The sequence below is a fragment of the Musca domestica genome, unplaced genomic scaffold (genome assembly GCF_030504385.1).
Source record: "Musca domestica strain aabys unplaced genomic scaffold, Musca_domestica.polishedcontigs.V.1.1 129, whole genome shotgun sequence".
In the NCBI taxonomy this organism is placed as follows: Eukaryota; Metazoa; Arthropoda; class Insecta; order Diptera; family Muscidae; genus Musca; species Musca domestica.
The window spans coordinates 598427-621230 of NW_026712171.1; the positions used below are offsets into that span (position 1 = coordinate 598427).

The window sequence follows — 22804 nt, forward strand, 5'->3', positions numbered from 1 at the left end:
ATTGAAAATGTATAAAACACGTGTTTTCAGAAAATTCAAAACATGTGCACTTTTTAATATATATTTGTTTAGTTCGAAAATACATATTTTCAATTTTAACAATATATATTTTCAATTTTAACAATACATATTTTCAAATTTAACAATACATATTTTCAAACTTAACAATACATATTTTCAAATTTAACAATATATATTTTCAAACTAAGAATATATATTGTACAATTTTAAAAAATGTATTTTAAAAAATTACAATATCTTGTTTTGGATTGAAAATATGTATTGTTAAAGTTTACAATATTTTGTGTTGAGTGTTGTGATCCCGTTATATTTCGGAGCATTTGCATTAGCTTCTGCATTCACTGCCTCTCGCTAGTTTTTGTTTGGCATTCAGAGAAGACGGATCACAAAAAAAGAAAAAAATGAATTCACGCAAATTGTTGAAAACAACATTCCAAAACAAAAAAGAAATAGTTTCAGTGGTTTTTGATGGAATTAATGACTACGATTTGTTTATAAATAAAGGTAAAAGATGTATAAAAAGTGTTAATATTGTGAAAGTTCTAATTAATCATGCAGTGACTAATAAAAAATATTAAGTGAAAAACTCTATAAACAATTTAAAGAATTATGTTAATTATTTGTTTTATACATCTCATATAAAAGTGCAATACTCAAAAAAAGAACAGAAAAATGTTCAGTCGTACGCTTTAACACATTTCATGTTTTTGTTTGTTTGTTTTGTGTGAATCATCTCATCATGAAAAGGTTGGGTGGTTGAACACACAAAACAAACAAAGCATAGAGAGAAGTAACGAGATTATCGTTTTGGGGAAAATGTTTTTAGTGCAAAATTGAACGTGAATATTGGGAACATTGAAGGTTCATGGACATTGATGTGATTTTTAAAATTGACATATTATTTTATTATTAAATAATTTTTAATAAAATATTTAACCATCTTTATTTATTATAGTAAAGGAAACCTATAATATTCCATCAACTGAAGAAGTTCAAATTTTTAACAAGAAATTTTTAATAAAACCAAACATATTCACCGATTTGGTGGAACAGTATCTATCGTCAACGGATTTTATATTGGACGTAAATTTAATAAGTGAGTATCCACAAATTAAATATATTTAAAGTTGTGGTCACGTAATTAGAACATGAACTGTGGTAAGCATTTTTTGAAGTGTTTAAAAAAAATAATAATTCTGAGCTCTTAGATATACTAAATTTTTTTTCATCTGTAAACTATTTTCAAAAAAAGCAGTAAAGTAAATATTTCCACGTTATTTTATAAAAACTTTTATTTATTAAAAATTGCATAAAATAATTTTCTATTTTCACACTAAACCTCTTAAGTGCAGTATATCTAAGTGTTCAGAATTATATTATTTTTAAAAAATACTTCAAAGAATGTTCACCACAGTTCATGTTCTAATTAGGTGACTACCACTGTATATGTATGTAAATATAATGTGTAATTTCTAAACTAATTTTCGTTGTAGATGATAATTCTTCTTATTCCACCTCAGACTCGAATGATGAATTGGAATCACAGGCTTCCAGTTCACAAAATATAATATTTGGAAGTACACAGCCTCAGGTTATTAGAACTTTAACATGTATAACCGATGATATTTTTAACCAAAGCCAGGGGAATATTTTTATTGACAAAAATGCTTATCCTTCTGTTCCATCAACGGAGGTATGTAAAAATGTTTCTTAATTTAAAATCTTTCAGTCATTATTAACCCCTTTTTATTCCCGAAGGAAATAAAAGAATATCCTGAAATTAAGCAATTATTGCAATGTAATAGTCTGCAAAATAAGGATAGAACAATTATAGCAAAGAGTATAGTGTCAAATATCCTGAGCCAAAATGTGAATAGACGGTATGTAAATCCTAAACACTTAACAATTTGTTTATATTCAGAGATTCTTTTTCAATTTGCAGTTTATATAAAGATGATTTGTTACAACTTTCCCGATCAATAATAGAAGTATTTCCATCGGAAGTTAGAGAAACTTATTACGTACCCTTTACAAAAGGTCATTTGGCAAAGGGTAAATTGTTTGACGCATACAATAATAAGAGAACACAATTAAGTGCAGCAGGACTGATAAATAGACGTGAAAACGTGAAAAAGAAATGTGAGTATGCTTAAATATAGGAATATTTATATGTTTTGAAAAACAATACGTTCTTTTAGCAAATCATACGCAATTGTCGGAAGATCACGAAACTGGCATATCAGCAGATGAATTGAAAATTCTTGAAACAACGAATGTAGATTGGAACAAAACAAGAGAACTTTGGATTAAATCTCATTCCTATCGACAAAACGAATTACAAAACAACGAGTTAAGTACTATTGACTATATACAAAAATACAACATTCATCTTAATGAGAACTTTCATGAATTGGTAAGTCTTTGAATTATTAATATTATGTAAATTTCGATTAATATTGTTCATATACTTCTCGCCTAGCTTCAAATCGATTTCAAAATACTGTACCCAAATTCCAAAAGCATTTACCAATGGAAACAATTCTATGGAAAACTAATATTGAAAGCCGAACAATCAAAAGAGAATAGCGTTTTACAAATTTTAGCGAATATCGACAGAACTGAGGACGAAGGTATGTATGAATATAAGAATATGCTATACATAATCATCCACATTTTTTTTACAATAGATTGCAAAATTGCTCTTTCGTTGATGATTATTCCATTTATTCTACCACACTACAGGAAGAACAGCAAGTTAGAATCGCTGGAATCATTCATTTATTACTGCAAGGTCGGTTCATATATATACTTTTATTCCACAATACCTCATATATTAATAAAAAAATGTATCATCCTAACAGAATATTCAAGTGGCAGATGACGAAACAAGAAACCGAATAAAACGACTAAAAAAGGATACTCAACCCAAAATTTATTTTGTTGGCGATACGACAAAACCAATTTCCATTGCATACGTGGATATATGTGGAAATCGTTTGAAATTTGAAAATCCTTTAAAAGCTGTTGAAGCCTGCTTTTACTCTTTTATGAGTATGAATATTAAATACCCAACTGCATGCCTACACGTATGGACATTTATACAATATATTATTTATGAAATTAACACTCCATGGGATACGACAATACCTGCTGTAAGTACCTTAATCAATGAACTTCGTATGGAAAATCTGGAATAGATTTGTTTTTTTTAGTTTCGAAGAGAATTATTTTATGTTCGTCCAAAAAAAAATGAATTATTTTATTATTATTTCATTATATAAGACTTTTATATATAAATTTATATCTACAAATGGATTATATTAAATGTTTTTGTTCATCTCATTTATTTATTTCAATTAATGAATTAATCCGACATATGAGAAGGCATCATAAACATATAACGTCAATATCTTGTTGTTTTCCTAATTGCAATCGCAGATACGATCGGTTTGATTCATATAAGTTTCATTTGCAAAGACATTTTCCTAAAAATGTCTTTAATAACTCTTTGGATAGTTCATCAGAATACTCAAACATAAATAGTGAACCTTTAGGAAGAATTTTCCCCTTAGATACAAATATTGACGATAATAGTTCGCGATCTCAGATAGAATTAGTTACAAATATGAAAACTGATCTATTGAAACAAATTGTGAAAGCTTATTGTAATGAAAGTATTCCTCGAAATAAGTGTTTAGAAATTATAAGAAATGTTGCAAATGGTTTCTTAAAGTACCTGAAAATTCTAAGAAATAAATTAGTAGATAATGTAGTGGAACCTGAAATAATAGCGTTTCTTGAAGATATTATTAATAGTTGTATTATTAAATCAGAATATAAATTACTGAACGAATTTAAGAAAACAGGCTACTTTGTTGAAGCCAAATACCTTTTGCTACATCGTGAGCCTCAAGAGGTTTTAACTACAGGAGGACAAATTACTTTAAAAAATATTGACTACTCCATCGCAATATTATCATTGCAGTCTTTATACCCTACACCACATAGTGGTAAGGGTATTATGTCTTTGTGCATTTGTTTGTAACATGGAGAAGGAAACGAGATAGACCCATAGTTACTTTTGAGAACCTTCATAGAATCACTTTCTGAGTCGATTTATGCATGTCAGTCCGTCTGTCCGTCCGTCCGTCCGTCCGTCCGTCCGTCTGTCCATGTATTCTTGTGAACAAAATGCAGGTCGCATTTATTATCCGATTGAGATGAAATTTTCCAAACAATATTTTTTTGGCCCAAGGACGAACCCTATTGAAATTGGTGAGAATCGGATCAAATTTAGATATAGCTCCCATATATATCTTCATCCGATTTCGGGTTAAATGTGCACCAAATATCCACTATCAGTCCAAATTACCTGAATTTTGGCACACCCAACCGAGTTCGGCCTAGAAGCAAGTATATCAAATTTGGAGAAAATCGGTTCAGATATAGCTATAGCTCCCATATATATCTTTCATCCGATTTGATCTTTAAGTCTCTCACATTTCTACTATGCACTCCACAACCGTGATATTTGGTACCAGGTATTAGATGGAGCACAGAAATAGCTGTTTTAAATTTTATCGAAATCGGTTCAGATTTGGATATAGCTCCCATATATATCTTCATCCGATTTCGGGTTAATTGTGCACCAAATGGCCGATATAAGTCCAAATGGACTGAATTTTAGTACATCGGACCAAATTCAGCCTAGAAGCAAGTATATCAAATTTAGTGAAAATCGGTTCAGATATAGATTTAGCAACCATATATATGTTTCATCCGATTTAGAGTTTTAGTCCCATACATTCGTAATATTCACTCCACAAGAATGATATTTGGTACCAGATATAAGATACAGCCCAGAAATAGCTTTTTGTAATTTTATCGAAATCGGTTCAGATTTGGATATAGCTCCCATATATATCTTCATCCGATTTCGGGTTAATTGTGCACCAAATGGCCGATATAAGTCCAAATGGACTGAATTTTAGTACATCGGACCAAATTCAGCCTAGAAGCAAGTATATCAAATTTAGTGAAAATCGGTTCAGATATAGATTTAGCAACCATATATATGTTTCATCCGATTTAGAGTTTTAGTCCCATACATTCGTAATATTCACTCCACAACCGTGATATTTGGTACCAGGTATTAGATGGAGCACAGGAATAGCTGTTTTAAATTTTATCGAAATCGGTTCAGATTTGGATATAGCTCCCATATATATCTTCATCCGATTTCGGGTTAAATGTGCACTAAATGGTCAATATCAGCCCAAATCACCAGTCTAGAAGCTAATACGTAAAATTTGGAGAAACCCGGCTCAGAGATAGCTATAGTTCGTAAAATGCACGATAGAATTAGATAGATTTTGATTTTGTACCAAATATCTCATAGAGCTCCGAAATGCCCTGCATAAACCTTTTTACGAGAGCTCTACTAAATATGCATAGTGGTGTAGGGTATCATATAGTCGGCCCCGCCCGACTTTTGAGCTTTCCTTACTGGTTTTTTTTTAAACTTTTTAATAAAACTAAATTTTTGACTGAAGTTGTATCTTACATAAGTTGTTTAAAACTACGTGATCCGAATGTTATATATAATTTTGTTCAAAGTAAGCTTTGGCGTGAGAAACTAAATTGTAATGACAAGTCAGATACATTGTTTTTACCCCTTTTCGTATATTTCGATGAATTTGAGCCAGATAACGCATTAGGTTCTCACGCTGGCTTTCAAAAACTTGGTGGGGTTTACATTAAAATTCCTTGTATTCCCGAATATCTTCAGTCAAAATTGTCTCATATGTTTGTTTATTCGGTAACAAACGCGTATTTGAGGCATTTATAAATGAACTTAATAGTTTGCAAGAAATTGGAATAGATATTCATGAAGAAATCTCATTTGAAGGAAATCTTATAAAAAAAAATTAAATTAATTTCTTCTCTAATTTTGGGAGACAACCTTGGACTCAATACAATTCTTGGCTTTTCTGAAACATTTTCCAGCAATTTTTGCTGTCGTTTTTGTAAACAGCATCGAGAAGTTAACAAAATGGCAGTTTATGAAAATAGTGAAATGTTACGAAATCCTCATAATTATAGTTCTGATGTAGGTCTTAATGATTTTAAGACCACCGGTATAAAAGAAAATTCTATTTGGAATAATTTAAAACTATTTCATGTAACAAGGAATTATAGTGTCGACGTTATGCATGATTTATTAGAAGGAGTATGTCATTACGTTTTAATTTTTATATTGACTCGTTTCATAAAGGATTACGAATTCTTTAGTATAGACCAACTAAATTATAGATTGCTAACTTTCAATTATGGTCCAATCAATAGCAGGAGCAAGCCACCTATACTGAGTCAAGATTTCCAGAAAAAAATTAAATTGAAATTATCTTCTTCTGAAATATTAGTTTTCGTAAGGTGCCTAAATTTAATTATAGGAGATTTAGTGCCTGATTGTCAAGAATGGTCGCTATTTTTGTTATTAAAAAAAATAGTTTTTATAGCATGTGAATCAGATTCATTTCAAACTGGTGTTCCTGAACATTTTCAACAGCTAGTGTGCGAACACAACGATTTGTACATGCAACTTACAAAATCAACATTGCAACCAAAATTTCATAACTTGTTACACTATGCAAATATTATGAAACAAATTGGACCTTTGAAACATATTTCTTCAATGAGATTTGAATCTCTTCATAAGGAATTAAAAAAAATATGTAACAGCTCTAATAATAAAATTAATCTCCTGAAAACTATATACACAAAATATGAAGTTAAATTATTTGACTTTTTAATTAACTATTCAGATATTTTAGATGCTAAAATAGAATTAGGTCATTCTGTGGAAATGACCAGCGATACTTTCCGAAAATATAATATTTTGTCTACAGTACCATTGCGTGTCTTATCCAATCTTCAATACAATGAAATTTATTTTAAACCTGGAATGGTTATTCAAATTGGAGAATATGATGATAACATTCCATTATTTGGACTCATTATTCATATTTGTTGTTTCGACGATAGTTTTTTCCTGTGCGTTCAAAGACTTTTAACACATGGATTTGATTCGCACTACCATGCATTTAGAGTAGAATATGAAAATGTTTTTCTTTCTGTCAATGTATTATATTTAGAATCAAATTATACGGGATATATTTGTACATCCAAAGAAGACTGCTTTTATATAAACTAAATGCAATTCCATTTTCGTAATATTAATAATTGTATACTATATGTTAGATTTAATATGTTAATTTATATTATTACCTGTAAAATTAAATAAAATTTGATTTATAAAACACTATCCAAGATGTTTTTAATAATATACATAATATTAAAAAGGTAGAGTATAAGAAATGGTTGGGGCAAACATATATATTGTAACTTTTTAAAATATATATTTTAAGACCAAAAAAAGTTTGGTAAAATCTTACCAATCAAATTATTGGGACAAACAAGTAAATGGTTGGGGCAACATATATATTGTAACTTTTTAAAAATATATATTTTCAGGCCAAAAAAGTTTAGTAAAATCTTACCAATCAAAATATTGGGGCAAACAAGTAAATGGTTGGGGCAAACATATATATTGTAACTTTTTAAAAATATATATTTTCAGGCCAAAAAAAGTTTGGTAAAGTCTTACCAATCAAATTATTGGGACAAACAAGTAAATGGTTGGGGAAAACATATATATTGTAACTTTTTAAAAATATATATTTTCAGGCCAAAAAAAAGTTTGGTAAAGTCTTACCAATCAAATTATTGGGACAAACAAGTAAATGGTTGGGGAAAACATATATATTGTAACTTCTTAAAATATATATTTTCAGACCAAAAAAAAGTTTAGTAAAATCTTATCAATCAAATGATGGGGACAAACATGTAAATAATTGCCGAAAACATATATATTGTAACTTTTTAAAAATATATATTTTCAGGCCAAGAAAACATTTGATAAAATCTTACCAATCAAATGATTGGGACAAACATGTAAATCGTTACAGAAAACATATATATTGTACCTTTTTAAAATATATATTTTCAGGCTAAAAGAACGTTTTATAAAATCTTACCAATCAAATGATTGGGACAACCATGAAACTGGTTGGGGCAAACATTTATATGTATACAGTTAACACAGCCTAACCAAAAACATGTTTGCAGCGACAATATTACATAATAGAATCCAACCATATATTTACCATATATATTTTGCTCTTCGAATATTGTTGGCTGAACCATATTTTTTTCTCTGCGTGTATAAAAGAGGAAAATGTCTGTATGTTTGTAATTTATGGAATCGAAAACCGCTGAATAGATATTCCTGAAAATTTCCATATACAGTGCCACACATAAGTATTGGCACAATCATCAATTTTTAACTTGACCGCTATTTTTCAGCACCGTCTCCCAGTCTACACAAAAAAAATATTTTTCCAAAAGAAACCATATTGTTACTTAACTAATTCAGAAATTTTTATTTTGTTTTTGTTTTTTAAAACTTTTTAATATTTTATTTAACAAAAAAATAAGGCAATTTCATCGCACAAAAGTATTGGCACACTTATATTTATATCTTAAATACATAAAATATTTGTCTATTTAGTACTTTGTTGGCAAGCCCTTTTGCTTGATTACTGCGTCCAAACGGTTTGGCATGGAATGCACTAATTTCTTGGTAGTTTCCTCCCCTATTTTTTGCCATTCTTCTATAAGTGCCTGCTTAAGTTCTGACTTATTGGAAATGGGCCGCCTTTTTACACGTCTGTCCAGTTCCTCCCACAAATGCTCAATGGGGTTGAGGTCTGGAGATTGCGGTGGATGTGGCAGGACATGTGCGATATTCATTGTTAGCCACATACGCACATCATGAGCAGAATGTTTCGGATCATTGTCCTGTTGAAATGTAAATGACCTCGGTAGATTCAGTTTGTCCGCGCTTTTTTTTACGTTTTCCTTTAAAATATTTAAATAAATGCATAATGCCATCTATGAAGACCAGCTCACCGACCCCCGCAGACGACATGCAACCCCATACCATAACTCCTCCTCCACCGTGTTTGACAGTAGGTGCAAGATTTTTTTTCATATGCCGTATTGGGCTTTCTCCATACAGTAGAGCGGCCATCAGAACGGAAAATGTTGTACTTACTCTCATCCGAGAATAGCACTTGGTCCCAGAAGCTGTTCGGTCGGCTCCCATATTCTCTTGCGTAGGCTAGGCGCTTCTTCTGGTTCTTTAAAGAAATAAGCGGCTTACGTCTAGCAACTCGGGCACTGTAATCAGCCTCATGGAGCACTCTTCTGACCGTCATGGGATGAATTTTCTTTCCAGTCTCCTCTTGAACTTCAGCTGTTAATTGTGTTGATGTTTTTTTGGAGTCCTTTTTAATTTCTCGCACTATCTTTTGACGCTCCCGGTCACTTAAAACTCGTGGACGGCCAGGGCGTTTTGCGTTTTGTAAATTTGATTCGCCTTTAAACCTGTTGACGATGCTTCGAATTGTGAAACGGCTTCTGTCCATCATTTGGCCGATCTCAGCAAACGATTTTCCTTGGCTGTTAAGGTGCATTATAATTTTTCGCTCAGATACACTCGTTTCTTTTTGCTTTGGGGCCATTTTTTGTATTTTCTGCATTTAATTTTACTCTTTTAACAAAAAACTTTAAATAACGGTAAAATGACATGGTAGATAATTTCAGGAACAAATTGCTACGAACAAAGCAACAGGGTAGACAATTTTAGGAACCAATATTTTTGCAAAAAGAGTTGCTAACTGGCACAAATTAGGAAAAAATATAATAGATCATGTAAGTGTGCCAATACTTTTGTGCGATGAAATTGCTTTATTTTTTTATTAAACAAAATATAAAAAAGTTATAAATAATTTTTTTTTAATAAAAATTTCAGCATTAGTTAGGTAACAACATGGGTTCTTTAGGAAAAATATTTTTTTTGTGTAGACTGGGAGACGGGGCTGAAAACAAGCGGTCAAGTTAGAAATTGATGGTTGTGCCAATACTTATGTGTGGCACTGTATACTGCAACATCGCCTGAAAGTAACATAGGCTATATACATTTTTGAATTTCCACTTGGAACTGGAGATGTAGCATCAGAATCGGAGGTACCTCCCAAAAATTTAGATTTTATATGCACATATCTATTGATTGGTTGAAGATACAGTCTCCAAATTTGGAATACGTAACGGAATTTGGAACAAAAATAAGTTTGCCAAATTATATTGTTATCGGTTCAGATTTGGATATAGCTCCCATATATATTTTCTACCGATTTCGTTCATTTGATGCCTCAAACACAATATGAATGTTCGATTCCAATGAAATTTGGAATGTGTGACGGGACTTAAGCCGAAAATAAATTTGTCAAATTATATTGAAATCGGTTCAGATTTGGATATAGCTCCCATATATATTTTCGGCCGATTTCAAGCATTTGATGCACCAAACACGATATGTATCCTCAATTTCAATGAAAATTGAAACGTGTGATGGATTTTATCCAAAAAATTTATTTCCCAAATTATATTGAAATCGGTTCAGATTTGGATATAGCTCCCATATACATTTTCGGTCGATTTCATGTATTTGGTGGACCAAACACGTCATGTATTTCCAATTGTAATGAAATTAAAAATAAGTAACGGAATTGGGAGCCAAAATGAATTTGTCAAATTAAATTGAAATCGGTTCAGATTTGGATATAGCTCCCATATATATTTTCGACCGATTTCATGTATTTGATGCACCAAACTCGCTATGTATCTCTAATTTCAATGAAATTTGGAATGTGTAGTGGAAATTAAAACAAATATACATTTGTCAAATTATATCAAAATCAATTCAGATTTGGATTTAGATCTCATATACATTTTCGACCGATTTCATGTATTTTATGCACCATACACGATATGTATGTTCGATTCCAAAGAAATTTGGAATATGTAACGGGGTTTTGATTAGAAAATAAATTAGTCAAATTATATTAAAATCGTTTCAGATTTGGATATAGCTCCCATATATATTTTCCGCCGATTTCATATATTTGATGCACAAAACACGATACGTATTTCATATTCCAACGAAATTCGGCATGAGTGGCTAAATTTGGTACAAAAATAAATTTGACAAATTATATTCAAATACGCTTAGATTTGATTATAGCTCCCATATATATATTCTCGGCCGATTTCACATATTTGACGCACCAATTTCAATGAAATATGAAAGGTGTGGCGGAGTTTGGTGTAAAAGTATTTTTTTTAATATTATATTTAAATCGGATCAGATTGGGATATGATTTTAATAAGAACCATTGACCCACAACGCCTTAGGCTAACACTAAAAAACAACACCACAATTTATTTGAAATACGCTTATTACGGCGAAGTATGTTGCTTTCTCGAATTCACTAAAAGCAATAGAAATGCCACTCTACTAAAAAAAAATTGCAGTTTCCTGCACGCTTTGTATTTGCTATGAAATAAATAAATCCAAAGGACAAACCCTTCGTGTATGCATGTCATGTTACTGCTTTTGTAATGATTTTGTTTATTAACGCATTAAATTAGTGCAATATTTTTTTTTTTTAATTTTAAAATTTATTTTTTTCTTTATCCAACATATATTCGTAAATAAAATTTTGAATGCATATAAAATCAAAAGAGGTAGCGAAGCGCACCGGGTTCAGCTAGTATAATATAAAATATATAATTTTAATTTACATTTACACCAAATTCCGTCCCCCCTTCCATATTTCATTGAAATTGAAGGTACGTACCGTGTTTAGTGCATCAAATATGTGAAATCGGACGAAAATATATATGGGAGCTTTGTACAAATCTGAACCGATTTAAATGTAATTTGACAAATTTATTTTTGTATCTAATTAAGCCACTCATGCCGAATTTAATTGGAATCGGATATACGTATCGTGTTTGGTGCATAAAATATGTGAAATCGGCCGAGAATATATATGGGAGCTATATCCATATCTGAACCGATTTCAATATAATTTAACAAATTTACTTTTGTACCAAATTTAGTCACTCATACCGAATTTCATTGGAATCGGACATGCTTATCGTGTTTGGTGTATCAAATATATGAAATCGTCCGAAAATATATATGGCAGCTATATCCAAATCTGAATCGATTTTAATATAATTTCAAAAATTCATTTGTGAACCAAATTTAGGCACTCATACCGAATTTCATTGGAATCGGACATGTGTATCGTGTTTGGTATCGGAGATATGAAATCGTCCGAAAATATATATGGGAGCTATATCCAAATCAGCACCGATTTCAATATAATTTCAAAACTTTATTTGAAACCCAAATTTAGGCACTCATACCGAGTTTCATAGGACTCGGACATACGTATCGTGTTTTGTGCGTCAAATACATGAAACCGGCCGAAAATATATATGGGAGCTATATCTAAATCTGAATCGATTTCAATAAAATTTGACAAATTTACTTTTGTACTAAATTTAATCACTCATACCGAATTTCATTGGAATCGGACATGCTTATCGTGTTTGGTGTATCAAATATATGAAATCGTCCGAAAATACGTATGGGAGCTATATCCAAATCTGAACCGATTTCAATATAATTTCAAAACTTCATTTGTGAACCAAATTTAGGCACTCATACCGAATTTCATTGGAATCGGACATGCGTATCGTGTTTGTGTATCAAATATATGAAATCGTCCGAAAATATATATGGGAGCTATGTCCAAATCTGAACCGATTTCAACATAATTTCAAAAATTCATTTGTGAACCAAATTTAGGCACTCATGCCGAACTTCATTGAACTCGGTTATACGTATCGTGTTTTGTGCATCAAATACATGAAATCGGCCGAAAATATATATGGGAGCTATATCCAAATCTGAATCGATGTCAATAAAATTTGACAAATTTACTTTTGTACCAAATTTAGTCGCTCATACCGAATTTCATTGGAATCGGACATGCGTATCGTGTTTGGTGTATCAAATATATGAAATCGTCCGAAAATATATATGGGAGCTATATCCAAATCTGAACCGATTTCAATATAATTTCAAAAATTCATTTGTGAACCAAATTTAGGCCCTCATACCGAATTTCATTGGAATCGGACTTGTGTATCGTGTTTGGTGTATCAAATATACGAAATCGTCCGAAAATATATATGGGAGCTAAATCCAAATCTGAACCGATTTCAATATAATTTGACAAATGTATTTTCGGATCAAATCCCGTCACACATTCCAAATTTCATTGGAATCGAACATTCATATTGTGTTTGAGGCATCAAATGAACGAAATCGGTCGAAAATATATATGGGAGCTCTATCCAAATCTGAACCGATTACAATATAATTTGGCAAACTTATTTTTGTTCCAAATTCCGTTACACATTTAAAATTTTGAGACTGTATCTTTAACCGATCAATAGATATGTGCATATAAAATCTAAATTTTTGGGAGGTACCTCCGATTCTTATGCTATATCTCCAGTTCCAAGTGGAAATTCAAAAATGTATATGGCCTATGTTACTTTCAGGGATGATGCAGTATATATGGAAATTTTCAGGAAAATCTATTCAGCGGTTTTCGAGTCCATAAATTACAAACAAACATACAAACATTTTCCTCTTTTATAGATATATATATATATATAAACCTCAAGTAAAATAACATAAAATTCTTATTTTCTCTAATGGATTTAATACATTGAATGTAATAAAACTTGAGTACCAAATATAGTCACTCATGCAGAATTTCATTGCAATCGGACGTACGTATCGTGTTTAGTGCATCTATTATGTGAAATCGGCGGAAAATATATATGGGAGCTATATCCAAATCTGAACCGATTTTAATATAATTTGGCAAATATATTCGTGTTTCAAATTCCGTTAACCAAATTTGGAGACCGTATCTGTAATAGGTCAATAGATATGTGTATATAAAATCTAAATTTTCGGGAGGTACCTCTGATTTTGATCCTATATCTCCAGTTCAAAGAGGAAAATGTCTGTATGTTGGTTTGTAATTTATGGACTCGAAAACTGCTGAACAGATTTTCCTGAAAATTTCCTAGTATATTAGAACATCGCCTGAAAGTAACTTATGCTATACAAATTTTTGAAATTCCACTTGGAACTGGAGATATGGCATCAGAATAGGAGGTACCTCCCAAAAATTCAGATTTTATATGCATATATCTATTTATCCATTATAGATACACCCTCCAAATTTTGAATGCGTAACGGAATTTGGAGCATAAATAATTTAGCCAAATTATATTAAAATCCGTACAGATTTGGATATAGCTCCCATATACATTTTCGGCCGATTTCGTTTTTTTTTTTTTTTGTTGCACCAAGCATGATATGTTTGTTCGATTATAATTAAATTTGGAATATGTGACGGGATTTGCACAGAAAAATATTGGCCAATTATATTCAAATTGGTTCACAATTGGATATAGCTCCCATATATATTTTCGACCAATTTGGTTTATATGATGCACCAAACACGATACGTATATCCGATTCCAATGAAATTTGGAATGATGAATAAATTCGGTACAAAAATAAGTTTATCTATTATTAATTTTCTTGGTCCAGGTAGATTTATTGATTTGGGTTCTATTAAGCTTATAGACCTAAGTTTTGTAAATAAAATTCCTTTTTATTTCATTAATCCCGACGTTTCGTCAATGTTTGTTGACATCTTCAGGGGATACGTCTATTTAAATAAAAATTACATTAGATCAAATCTTCATGAATACATAAATAACTTACAATAAAATTGGATTAAGTTTACATGAAGTATTTCGTCAAGTTCAACAACACAAAACCTTAATAACTAATATCACAGATTATATATATATTATTATATGTATACATATATAAACCTCAAGTAAAATAACATAAAATTCTTATTTTCTCTAATGGATTTAATACATTGAATGTAATAAAACTTGAGTACCTATTTACACTTGAATACAAACTACATATATATTATATTATATATATATATTATTCAACTTTTTACAGTTTGGGCGGATATGGTCGATTTTGGGCGGTTTTTAGAAAAAAATTTGGGCTGAAATAAAAATTTCAAACGGCAACACTGTACAGGGGCGAGGTAACTAGCCTAGCTACGATTCTCTAACTACGTCTACTCCACTACCAACGTTTGACTATAATACGGAACAGCGAGCCGAAGCTCCTGTGGAACAGCGAACCGAAGTTCCTATGGAACAGCGAGCCAAAGCTTCTGTGGAACAGCGAGCCGAAACTCCTGTGGAACCGCGAGCCGAAACTCCTGTGGAACAGTGAGCCGAAACTCCTGTGTAAATAAATTACCAGCCACTCAAATTAATGAGAGCCAGCCTTGGAAAAGTATTCCCGAATAACAGAACAGTGTTTTGGCTTGCTTGTTTGGGATACCATAGTATTTTGTTGTTGCAAAATCGTCAGGCAAAATCCCATTATTGTTGTTTTTATAAAAACAACGTTTGTTTATGAGTGTAGAACGATGGTAATGTTTACCTGGGGGTAAGGCAGGGAATACCTAGGTTTCGGAAAGAGCCACCAATCCTCATCAGTTCCCTTGTTTCTTGTCTGGGATATTCTCCCCAGAAGTTATTAAAAAAATAACTTCTATGACAAAAAACATTTTTTACCCAAGTGACGAGATCGTAAGCTCAATAGAAGAGGAACAAAAGAATTACCTAAAACTAAAATTCTTTTGGAAAATCTTCTAAATCTTACAACCGCACAAACATTTTAAACAAACATTTACATCTTTCTCCACTTGTTATGCTTTCGTTCAACCTGAACGAAGTAACATATCCATGTATGTTTGTTTTGTCTGTTACAACAAAAACCCCTTCGTCGACCGTGCCTGTGTCGACCGAATAACCCTGTTATTAGTCGGAGGACGGCCGATGATCTTTAGAAAATCACTAGCTACCCTTTGGCAAGCTCCTGCAGTACCGAGCCTTGCTTTATCGCACCTCAAACCGAACACTATATGTGACCGGTTCTACCAAGTCATTGCGAATTTTTAGCCTTACGCTGTGAGCAGCACACCACCGAAAACTACTTTGTTCACCACGCGCCCAATGAATGCTGCGTTTGTTGGCTAGTGCTGTTGTCGCCTTGTAGACTGCGTATGACCGAGTCGTGTGTGCATGGTGGTGGTGGTTGGTTGGTGCTGTTAGCGTCACACTTGCAGTGGCCACTGTTGTTGTTCTCATTGTGTAATAGGTGCGGTTGTTTGTTCGTATAAATGTACGTGATGAAATCAGCACGTTACATCTTGGCAACTTTTTAAATTTTTTGGCCCTTATTTGACATCTTTGTTTTTAAGGGGGAAGAAAATCTCTTCTTATAAAATTTTTATTTTTCGGAAAAGGACGCGTCTTAGTCTTGAGGCTACCTGGGGTAAAAAAAAACCCTGGGGTAGAAAATCATCTTACAGATAATTATCCACATAGGCATTTATTTAAGTATAGTCCCCACACTTTCCCAACCAATGTGTGGTCAGAAATGAAAATTTAGTATTCTATTGAATTTGTAACCCCTTAGAGAATATTGGTTGGGAACGTAGATTTGGGATGTACGTCTATGTGAAATAAACTCCGAAATGTCAATCTGGGACTCATTCAGTCGGAAATTGTGGCAGAAACATGAAAAAAATACGAAATTATAAAGTAACTTTATTGGATCTCCACCGCACAATTTAAATGACAAACAATTAATGCCCATCTTACGGTAATCGGAGCAAAAGAGTAATTTTTTGGCTATTCTGACAACATTCTGCCTTCATGTATGAGGTGGACAAAACAAAATACCACGCAGTACGGGATTTTAAACGTTGGAAATACAAAATTCAAATTATAGCTCATTTGAATGCTTTTTACAATACCAAAAATTGAACAGAATTTTCACATGGGGCTTTTATAGATGTTCTTTAGCATATAGGTATTTAACACTCAAATTAAAGCCTATAGCTGAAAAATAAGATCAGGCTATTTTTCATTGAAATTGGTGCGTCAAATATGTAAAATCGGCCGAGAATATATATATGAGAGCTTTATCCGAATCTTAAGCGATTTCCAATAAATTTTCTAATTTATTATTGTAACCAAATTCCGCCACACATTCTGAATTTCATTGGAATCGGTCATATATATGTGTTTGGTGAATAACACACACGAAATCGGCCGAAATATTAATATATATATGGGAGCTACACATCAACCGATTTCAATATATACATATATATATATATATATATATATATATATATATATATATATATATATATATATATATATATATATATATATATATATATATATATATATATATATATATATAAACCTCAAGTAAAATAACATAAAATTCTTATTTTCTCTAATGGATTTAATACATTGAATGTAATAAAACTTGAGTACCAAATATAGTCACTCATGCAGAATTTCATTGCAATCGGACGTACGTATCGTGTTTAGTGCATCTATTATGTGAAATCGGCGGAAAATATATATGGGAGCTATATCCAAATCTGAACCGATTTCAATATAATTTGGCAAATATATTCGTGTTTCAAATTCGGTTAACCAAATTTGGAGACCGTATCTGTAATAGGTCAATAGATATGTGTATATAAAATCTAAATTTTCGGGAGGTACCTCCGATTCTGATCCTATATCTCCAGTTCAAAGAGGAAAATGTCTGTATGTTTGTTTGTAATTTATGGACTCGAAAACTGCTGAACAGATTTTCCTGAAAATTTCCAAGTATACTAGAACATCGCCTGAAAGCAACTTATGCTATACAAATTTTTGAAATTTCACTTGGATCTGGAGATGTGGCATCAGAATAGGAGGTACCTCCCAAAAATTCAGATTTTATATGCATATATCTATTTATCCATTATAGATACACCCTCCAAATTTTGAATGCGTAACGGAATTTGGAGCATAAATAATTTAGCCAAATTATATTAAAAACCATACAGAATTGGATATAGCTCCCATATATATTTTCGGCCGATTTCGTTTTTTTTTTTTTTTTGTTGCACCAAGCATGATATGTTTGTTCGATTATAATTAAATTTGGAATATGTGACGGGATTTACACAGAAAAATATTGCCCAATTATATTCAAATTGGTTCACAATTGGATATAGCTCCCATATATATTTTCGACCAATTTGGTTTATATGATGCACCAAACACGATACGTATATCCGATTCCAATGAAATTTGGAATGATGAATAAATTCGGTACAAAAATAAGTTTATCTATTATTAATTTTCTTGGTCCAGGTAGATTTATTGATTTGGGTTCTATTAAGCTTATAGACCTAAGTTTTGTAAATAAAAATTCCTTTTTATTTCATTAATCCCGACGTTTCGTCAATGTTTGTTGACATCTTCAGGGGATACGTCTATTTAAATAAAAATTACATTAGATCAAATCTTCATGAATACATAAATAACTTACAATAAAATTGGATTAAGTTTACATGAAGTATTTCGTCAAGTTCAACAACACAAAACCTTAATAACTAATATCACAGATTACTATATTGCAATGCGATAGCTAACACTTATGTTGTTTGTGTCCTCTTTGATATTCATCGTCCTTTTTATTTTTTGTTGTATTCGTAAACTTTCTATCGTATATCTTTTATCGTCTTTGCTTTCTTTGTCTAATATTTTGACATTTTCAATATTTGCTTTGTGTCCCGTCTTTGAAATATGTTGCGCCAAAGCTGTTTTTTGTGTTCCCTTTTCAATGTCAGTTTTATGTTCCCCCATTCTCGTTTGCAGTGTTCGTTTTGTTGTACCAATGTAAACAGGATCACAGCTTTGTTCGTCATTTCCATTGCATTCTATTTCGTATACTATGTTATGTTGTTGTTGCTTGTCGATTGGTGTTTTGACGTTGGAAAATATCTGACTTATTGTTTTGTTTGCTTTGTAAGCATAACATCCCGCTGGCAATGAAAATTCCATTTAACTCGATTTCACCAGTCCTATACTAGATATAAGCCGGACTAGTACCAAATGTGTCCCCAAGTAATGCAAAGGTAACCAATTGACACCTTTTCGTCCCCAAGTAATGCAAAGAACGACAGTTGTGCATAAATAAAAACCACCACGAAAAAACCAAACGAACATTTGAATGAGATCTCTACGAACAAGAACCACTTTGAATAGTTTTTTTAGATTACCAATAAAAAACCAGTAAGGAAAGCTCAAAAGTCGGGCGGGGCCGACTATATGATACCCTACACCACTATGCATATTTAGTAGAGCTCTCGTAAAAAGGTTTATACAGGGCATTTCAGAGCTCTATGAGATATTTGGTACAAAATCAAAATCTATCTAATTCTATCGTGCATTTTACGAACTATAGCTATCTCTGAACCAGGTTTCTCCAAATTTTACGTATTATCTTCTAGACTGGTGATTTGGGCTGATATTGACCATTTAGTGCACATTTAACCCGAAATCGGATGAAGATATATATGAGAGCTATATCCAAATCTGAACCGATTTCGATAAAATTTAAAACAGCTATTCCTGTGCTCCATCTAATACCTGGTACCAAATATCACGGTTGTGCAGTGAATATTACGAATGTATGGGACTAAAACTCTAAATCGGATGAAACATATATATGGTTGCTATATCTATATCTGAACCGATTTTCACTAAATTTGATATACTTGCTTCTAGGCTGAATTTGGTCCGATGTACTAAAATTCAGTCCATTTGGACTTATATCGGCCATTTGGTGCACAATTAACCCGAAATCTAATGAAGATATATATGGGAGCTATATCCAAATCTGAACCGATTTCGATAAAATTACAAACAGCTATTTCTGGGCTGTATCTTATATCTGGTACCAAATATCATTCTTGTGGAGTGCATATTACGAATGTGAGAGGCTTAAACACCAAATCGGATGAAAGATATATATGGGAGCTATAGCTATATCTGAACCGATTTTCTCCAAATTTGATATACTTGCTTCTAGGCCGAACTCGGTTGGGTGTGCCAAAATTCAGGTAATTTGGACTGATAGTGGACATTTGGTGCACATTTAACCCGAAATCGGATGAATATATATATGGAAGCTATAGCTGTTTCTGAACCGATTTTCTCCAAATTAGTTGTATTTGCTTTAAGGCTAATCTCGGTCACATGTGCCAAAATTCGGGCCATTTGGGCTGATATTGGCCATTTGGTGGTCAATTAACCCGAAATCGGATGAAGATATATATGGGAGCTATATCCAAATCTGAACCGATTTCGATAAAATTTGAAACAGCTATTTCTGTGCTCCATCTAATACCTGGTACCAAATATCACGGTTGTGGAGTGCATAGTAGGAATGTTAGGGACTTAAAGATCAAATCGGATGAAAGATATATATGGGAGCTATAGCTATATCTGAACCGATTTTCTCCAAATTTGATATACTTGCTTCTAGGCCGAACTCGGTTGGGTGTGCCAAAATTCAGGTAATTTGGACTGATAGTGGACATTTGGTGCACATTTAAACCGAAATCGGATGAAGATATATATGGGAGCTATATCTAAATTTGATCCGATTCTCACCAATTTCAATAGGGTTCGTCCTTGGGCCAAAAAATATTGTTTGGAAAATTTCATCTCAATCGGATAATAAATGCGACCGGCATTTTGTTCACAAGAATACATGGACAGACGGACGGACGGACGGACGGACAGACGGACTGACATGCATAAATCGACTCAGAAAGTGATTCTATGAAGGTTCTCAAAAGTAACTATGGTCTATCTCGTTTCCTTCTCCATGTTACAAACAAATGCACAAAGACATAATACCCTTACCACTATGTGGTGTAGGGTATAAACAATGCACCGTTATTCTTGAGGAATGCAAGTGCGTTTTGTTTGGAAAAAGCATTCTTATTCTGATCGTTGTGAAGTGAAGTATCATTTTTCTGTGCAAATAAGTTATAAAGTGTTGAAAATAACAAATAAAAAGGTAAGAATGAGTAGTAAAAGTAATAATGGTAATAAAATAATAATAAAAGTAATTCAAGGTAAAATTATAGCATTCTTCTCAGAATTGTTACAAATTATTAATTTGTTTGTTTTCACTATAGGTCAAATCAAAATTTTAGCTGATGCTTTAGCTGAGTTGAAGGTGATGTTGCTACGATCTCAAAGTGATGAGATACCATTATCGAATAGGTTCCCCAACACTTATGAAAAATATTGAGAATCAATACATATATGTAAGTATTTTTTAAATGTATTGCTGAACAAACATAGATTATATACAATTTTTGTTAATTTTTAGGTAAAGATTATAGCATCAATTATAAAAGGAGAGGAAATATCGAAATGTTTAAAAATGTTATCGGTTCAAATATTACTACGAGTATTATATTGAGGGAAGCCATGGAAAAAGGTTTGAAGTCCCTAAGTAATATATACAGCGTTATTTTAGGTAAGGTGTATATAAACATTATTTTTTCCAGATTCAATACCAGTTACAAAATATTCGGACACCCCTGAAACACAACTGCGAAAAGCAATACAAGTGCTTTTATAAATATTAAATTTAATTTATTTTTGTTCAAGTTTTATAGAGTAAGGTATATTTGTATTCATTTGTTTGCAATAAAAAATGAATTAAAACTAAAAAATTAGAATTTCACTAACAATAATTGGTACTGAACTAGTTCATGGGAAACCAGTTTAAAATTGGTCTGCTTATACTAGATAAGGGATAGTCAAATGACACTAGTACATAACTGTATACATAGAACTAGATAAAAGGTAGTCTGATGACACTAGTCTGTGGCTGTGTACTTGGAACTTGGTAAAGGTTAGTCTTTTGTCACTGGTATATGACTGTAAACCTGGAACTAGTAAAGTACCATCTACAGGTAATGCAAAGGGAGCCAATAGGTTACCTCGTATGACATCCCCATGTTAAAGTTTACAGTTGTTTGCACTGTGAGGGGTCTTAAGTGGAACTAGTTACGTAACTCTGAGAATCGACGAGTTTCCGATGCCGAACTAGTTCATGTTGCTAGCGGGATATGTTTTGTGTTTTGTTTATTATCATTTTCATGTTTCTATTGTCTGTTAGGCCAGGGATGTATTTTAAGCTGCAATATTATGGGTTCCTCACGATTGTTAGGGTTGCCATCCTTAAGTTTTCGTATTGTGTCTTGGATGAGTTGTGTGATTACTTTTTTCGGAAAACTATTGTTGATTAATATAGTTGTGATTTCGTTTATGTTACTTTCGTGGAAATCTTGGTCACTTATGCGTAGTACTCTCATGATGAAACTTTTAGCTGTGTTGATTATTTGAGATTTTGGCTGTGTAGTATGGTAATTCATAATTCTGCCCAATGCCATGCTTTTATGATACCAGTCAAATTTAATACAAATCCCATTCCTTATTAATTTTGCATCTAAATACGAAATAGAATTGTTAGTTTCAATTTCAAATGTGAATTGTATTTTTTGGTGGTATTTATTGAATGTATTTTGAATTTGATTGATATATTTCTTATTGATGATTAAAAGTGTGTCGTCTACATATTTGGTTATGAAATTTATTAGGATGCCTTTATTTTTTAGTTCTTGAATAGTATTATCAAGAAGGTCGTCCAAAACAATATCTGCTACTGTTGGCG

At 32.0% G+C, this 22804-nt stretch overlaps 1 protein-coding gene and 1 long non-coding RNA gene across 2 annotated transcripts; both read left to right on the top strand.

Annotated features, from left to right (window-relative positions):
• Nucleotides 1-413: 413 nt before the first annotated feature.
• On the top strand, nucleotides 414-4002 carry LOC131800733 (uncharacterized). The gene is made up of 9 exons (XM_059118422.1): nucleotides 414-525; nucleotides 977-1117; nucleotides 1515-1714; nucleotides 1780-1901; nucleotides 1964-2160; nucleotides 2220-2434; nucleotides 2501-2651; nucleotides 2709-2812; nucleotides 2883-4002. Exons 1-9 carry the CDS (start codon nucleotides 423-425, stop codon nucleotides 3216-3218), a joined length of 1569 nt encoding a protein of 522 aa, XP_058974405.1. The 5' UTR covers nucleotides 414-422; the 3' UTR covers nucleotides 3219-4002.
• A 16994-nt stretch (nucleotides 4003-20996) lies between these two features.
• LOC131800734 (uncharacterized) lies at nucleotides 20997-21582 on the top strand. Its single transcript, XR_009341511.1, has 3 exons — nucleotides 20997-21133; nucleotides 21255-21386; nucleotides 21452-21582. It is a non-coding gene; the product is annotated as an uncharacterized LOC131800734 (long non-coding RNA).
• The last annotated feature ends 1222 nt before the right edge of the window (nucleotides 21583-22804 follow it).

Excerpts from the sequence above, each read along its gene's own strand:
- LOC131800733 (XM_059118422.1), top strand. The coding sequence starts at position 423 with ATGAATTCACGCAAATTGTTGAAAACAACATTCCAAAACAAAAAAGAA. Across the intron at positions 526-976 it reads CGATTTGTTTATAAATAAAG|TAAAGGAAACCTATAATATT; the intron begins GTAAAAGATGTA and ends TATTTATTATAG. Across the intron at positions 2,161-2,219 it reads TGAAAACGTGAAAAAGAAAT|CAAATCATACGCAATTGTCG; the intron begins GTGAGTATGCTT and ends ACGTTCTTTTAG.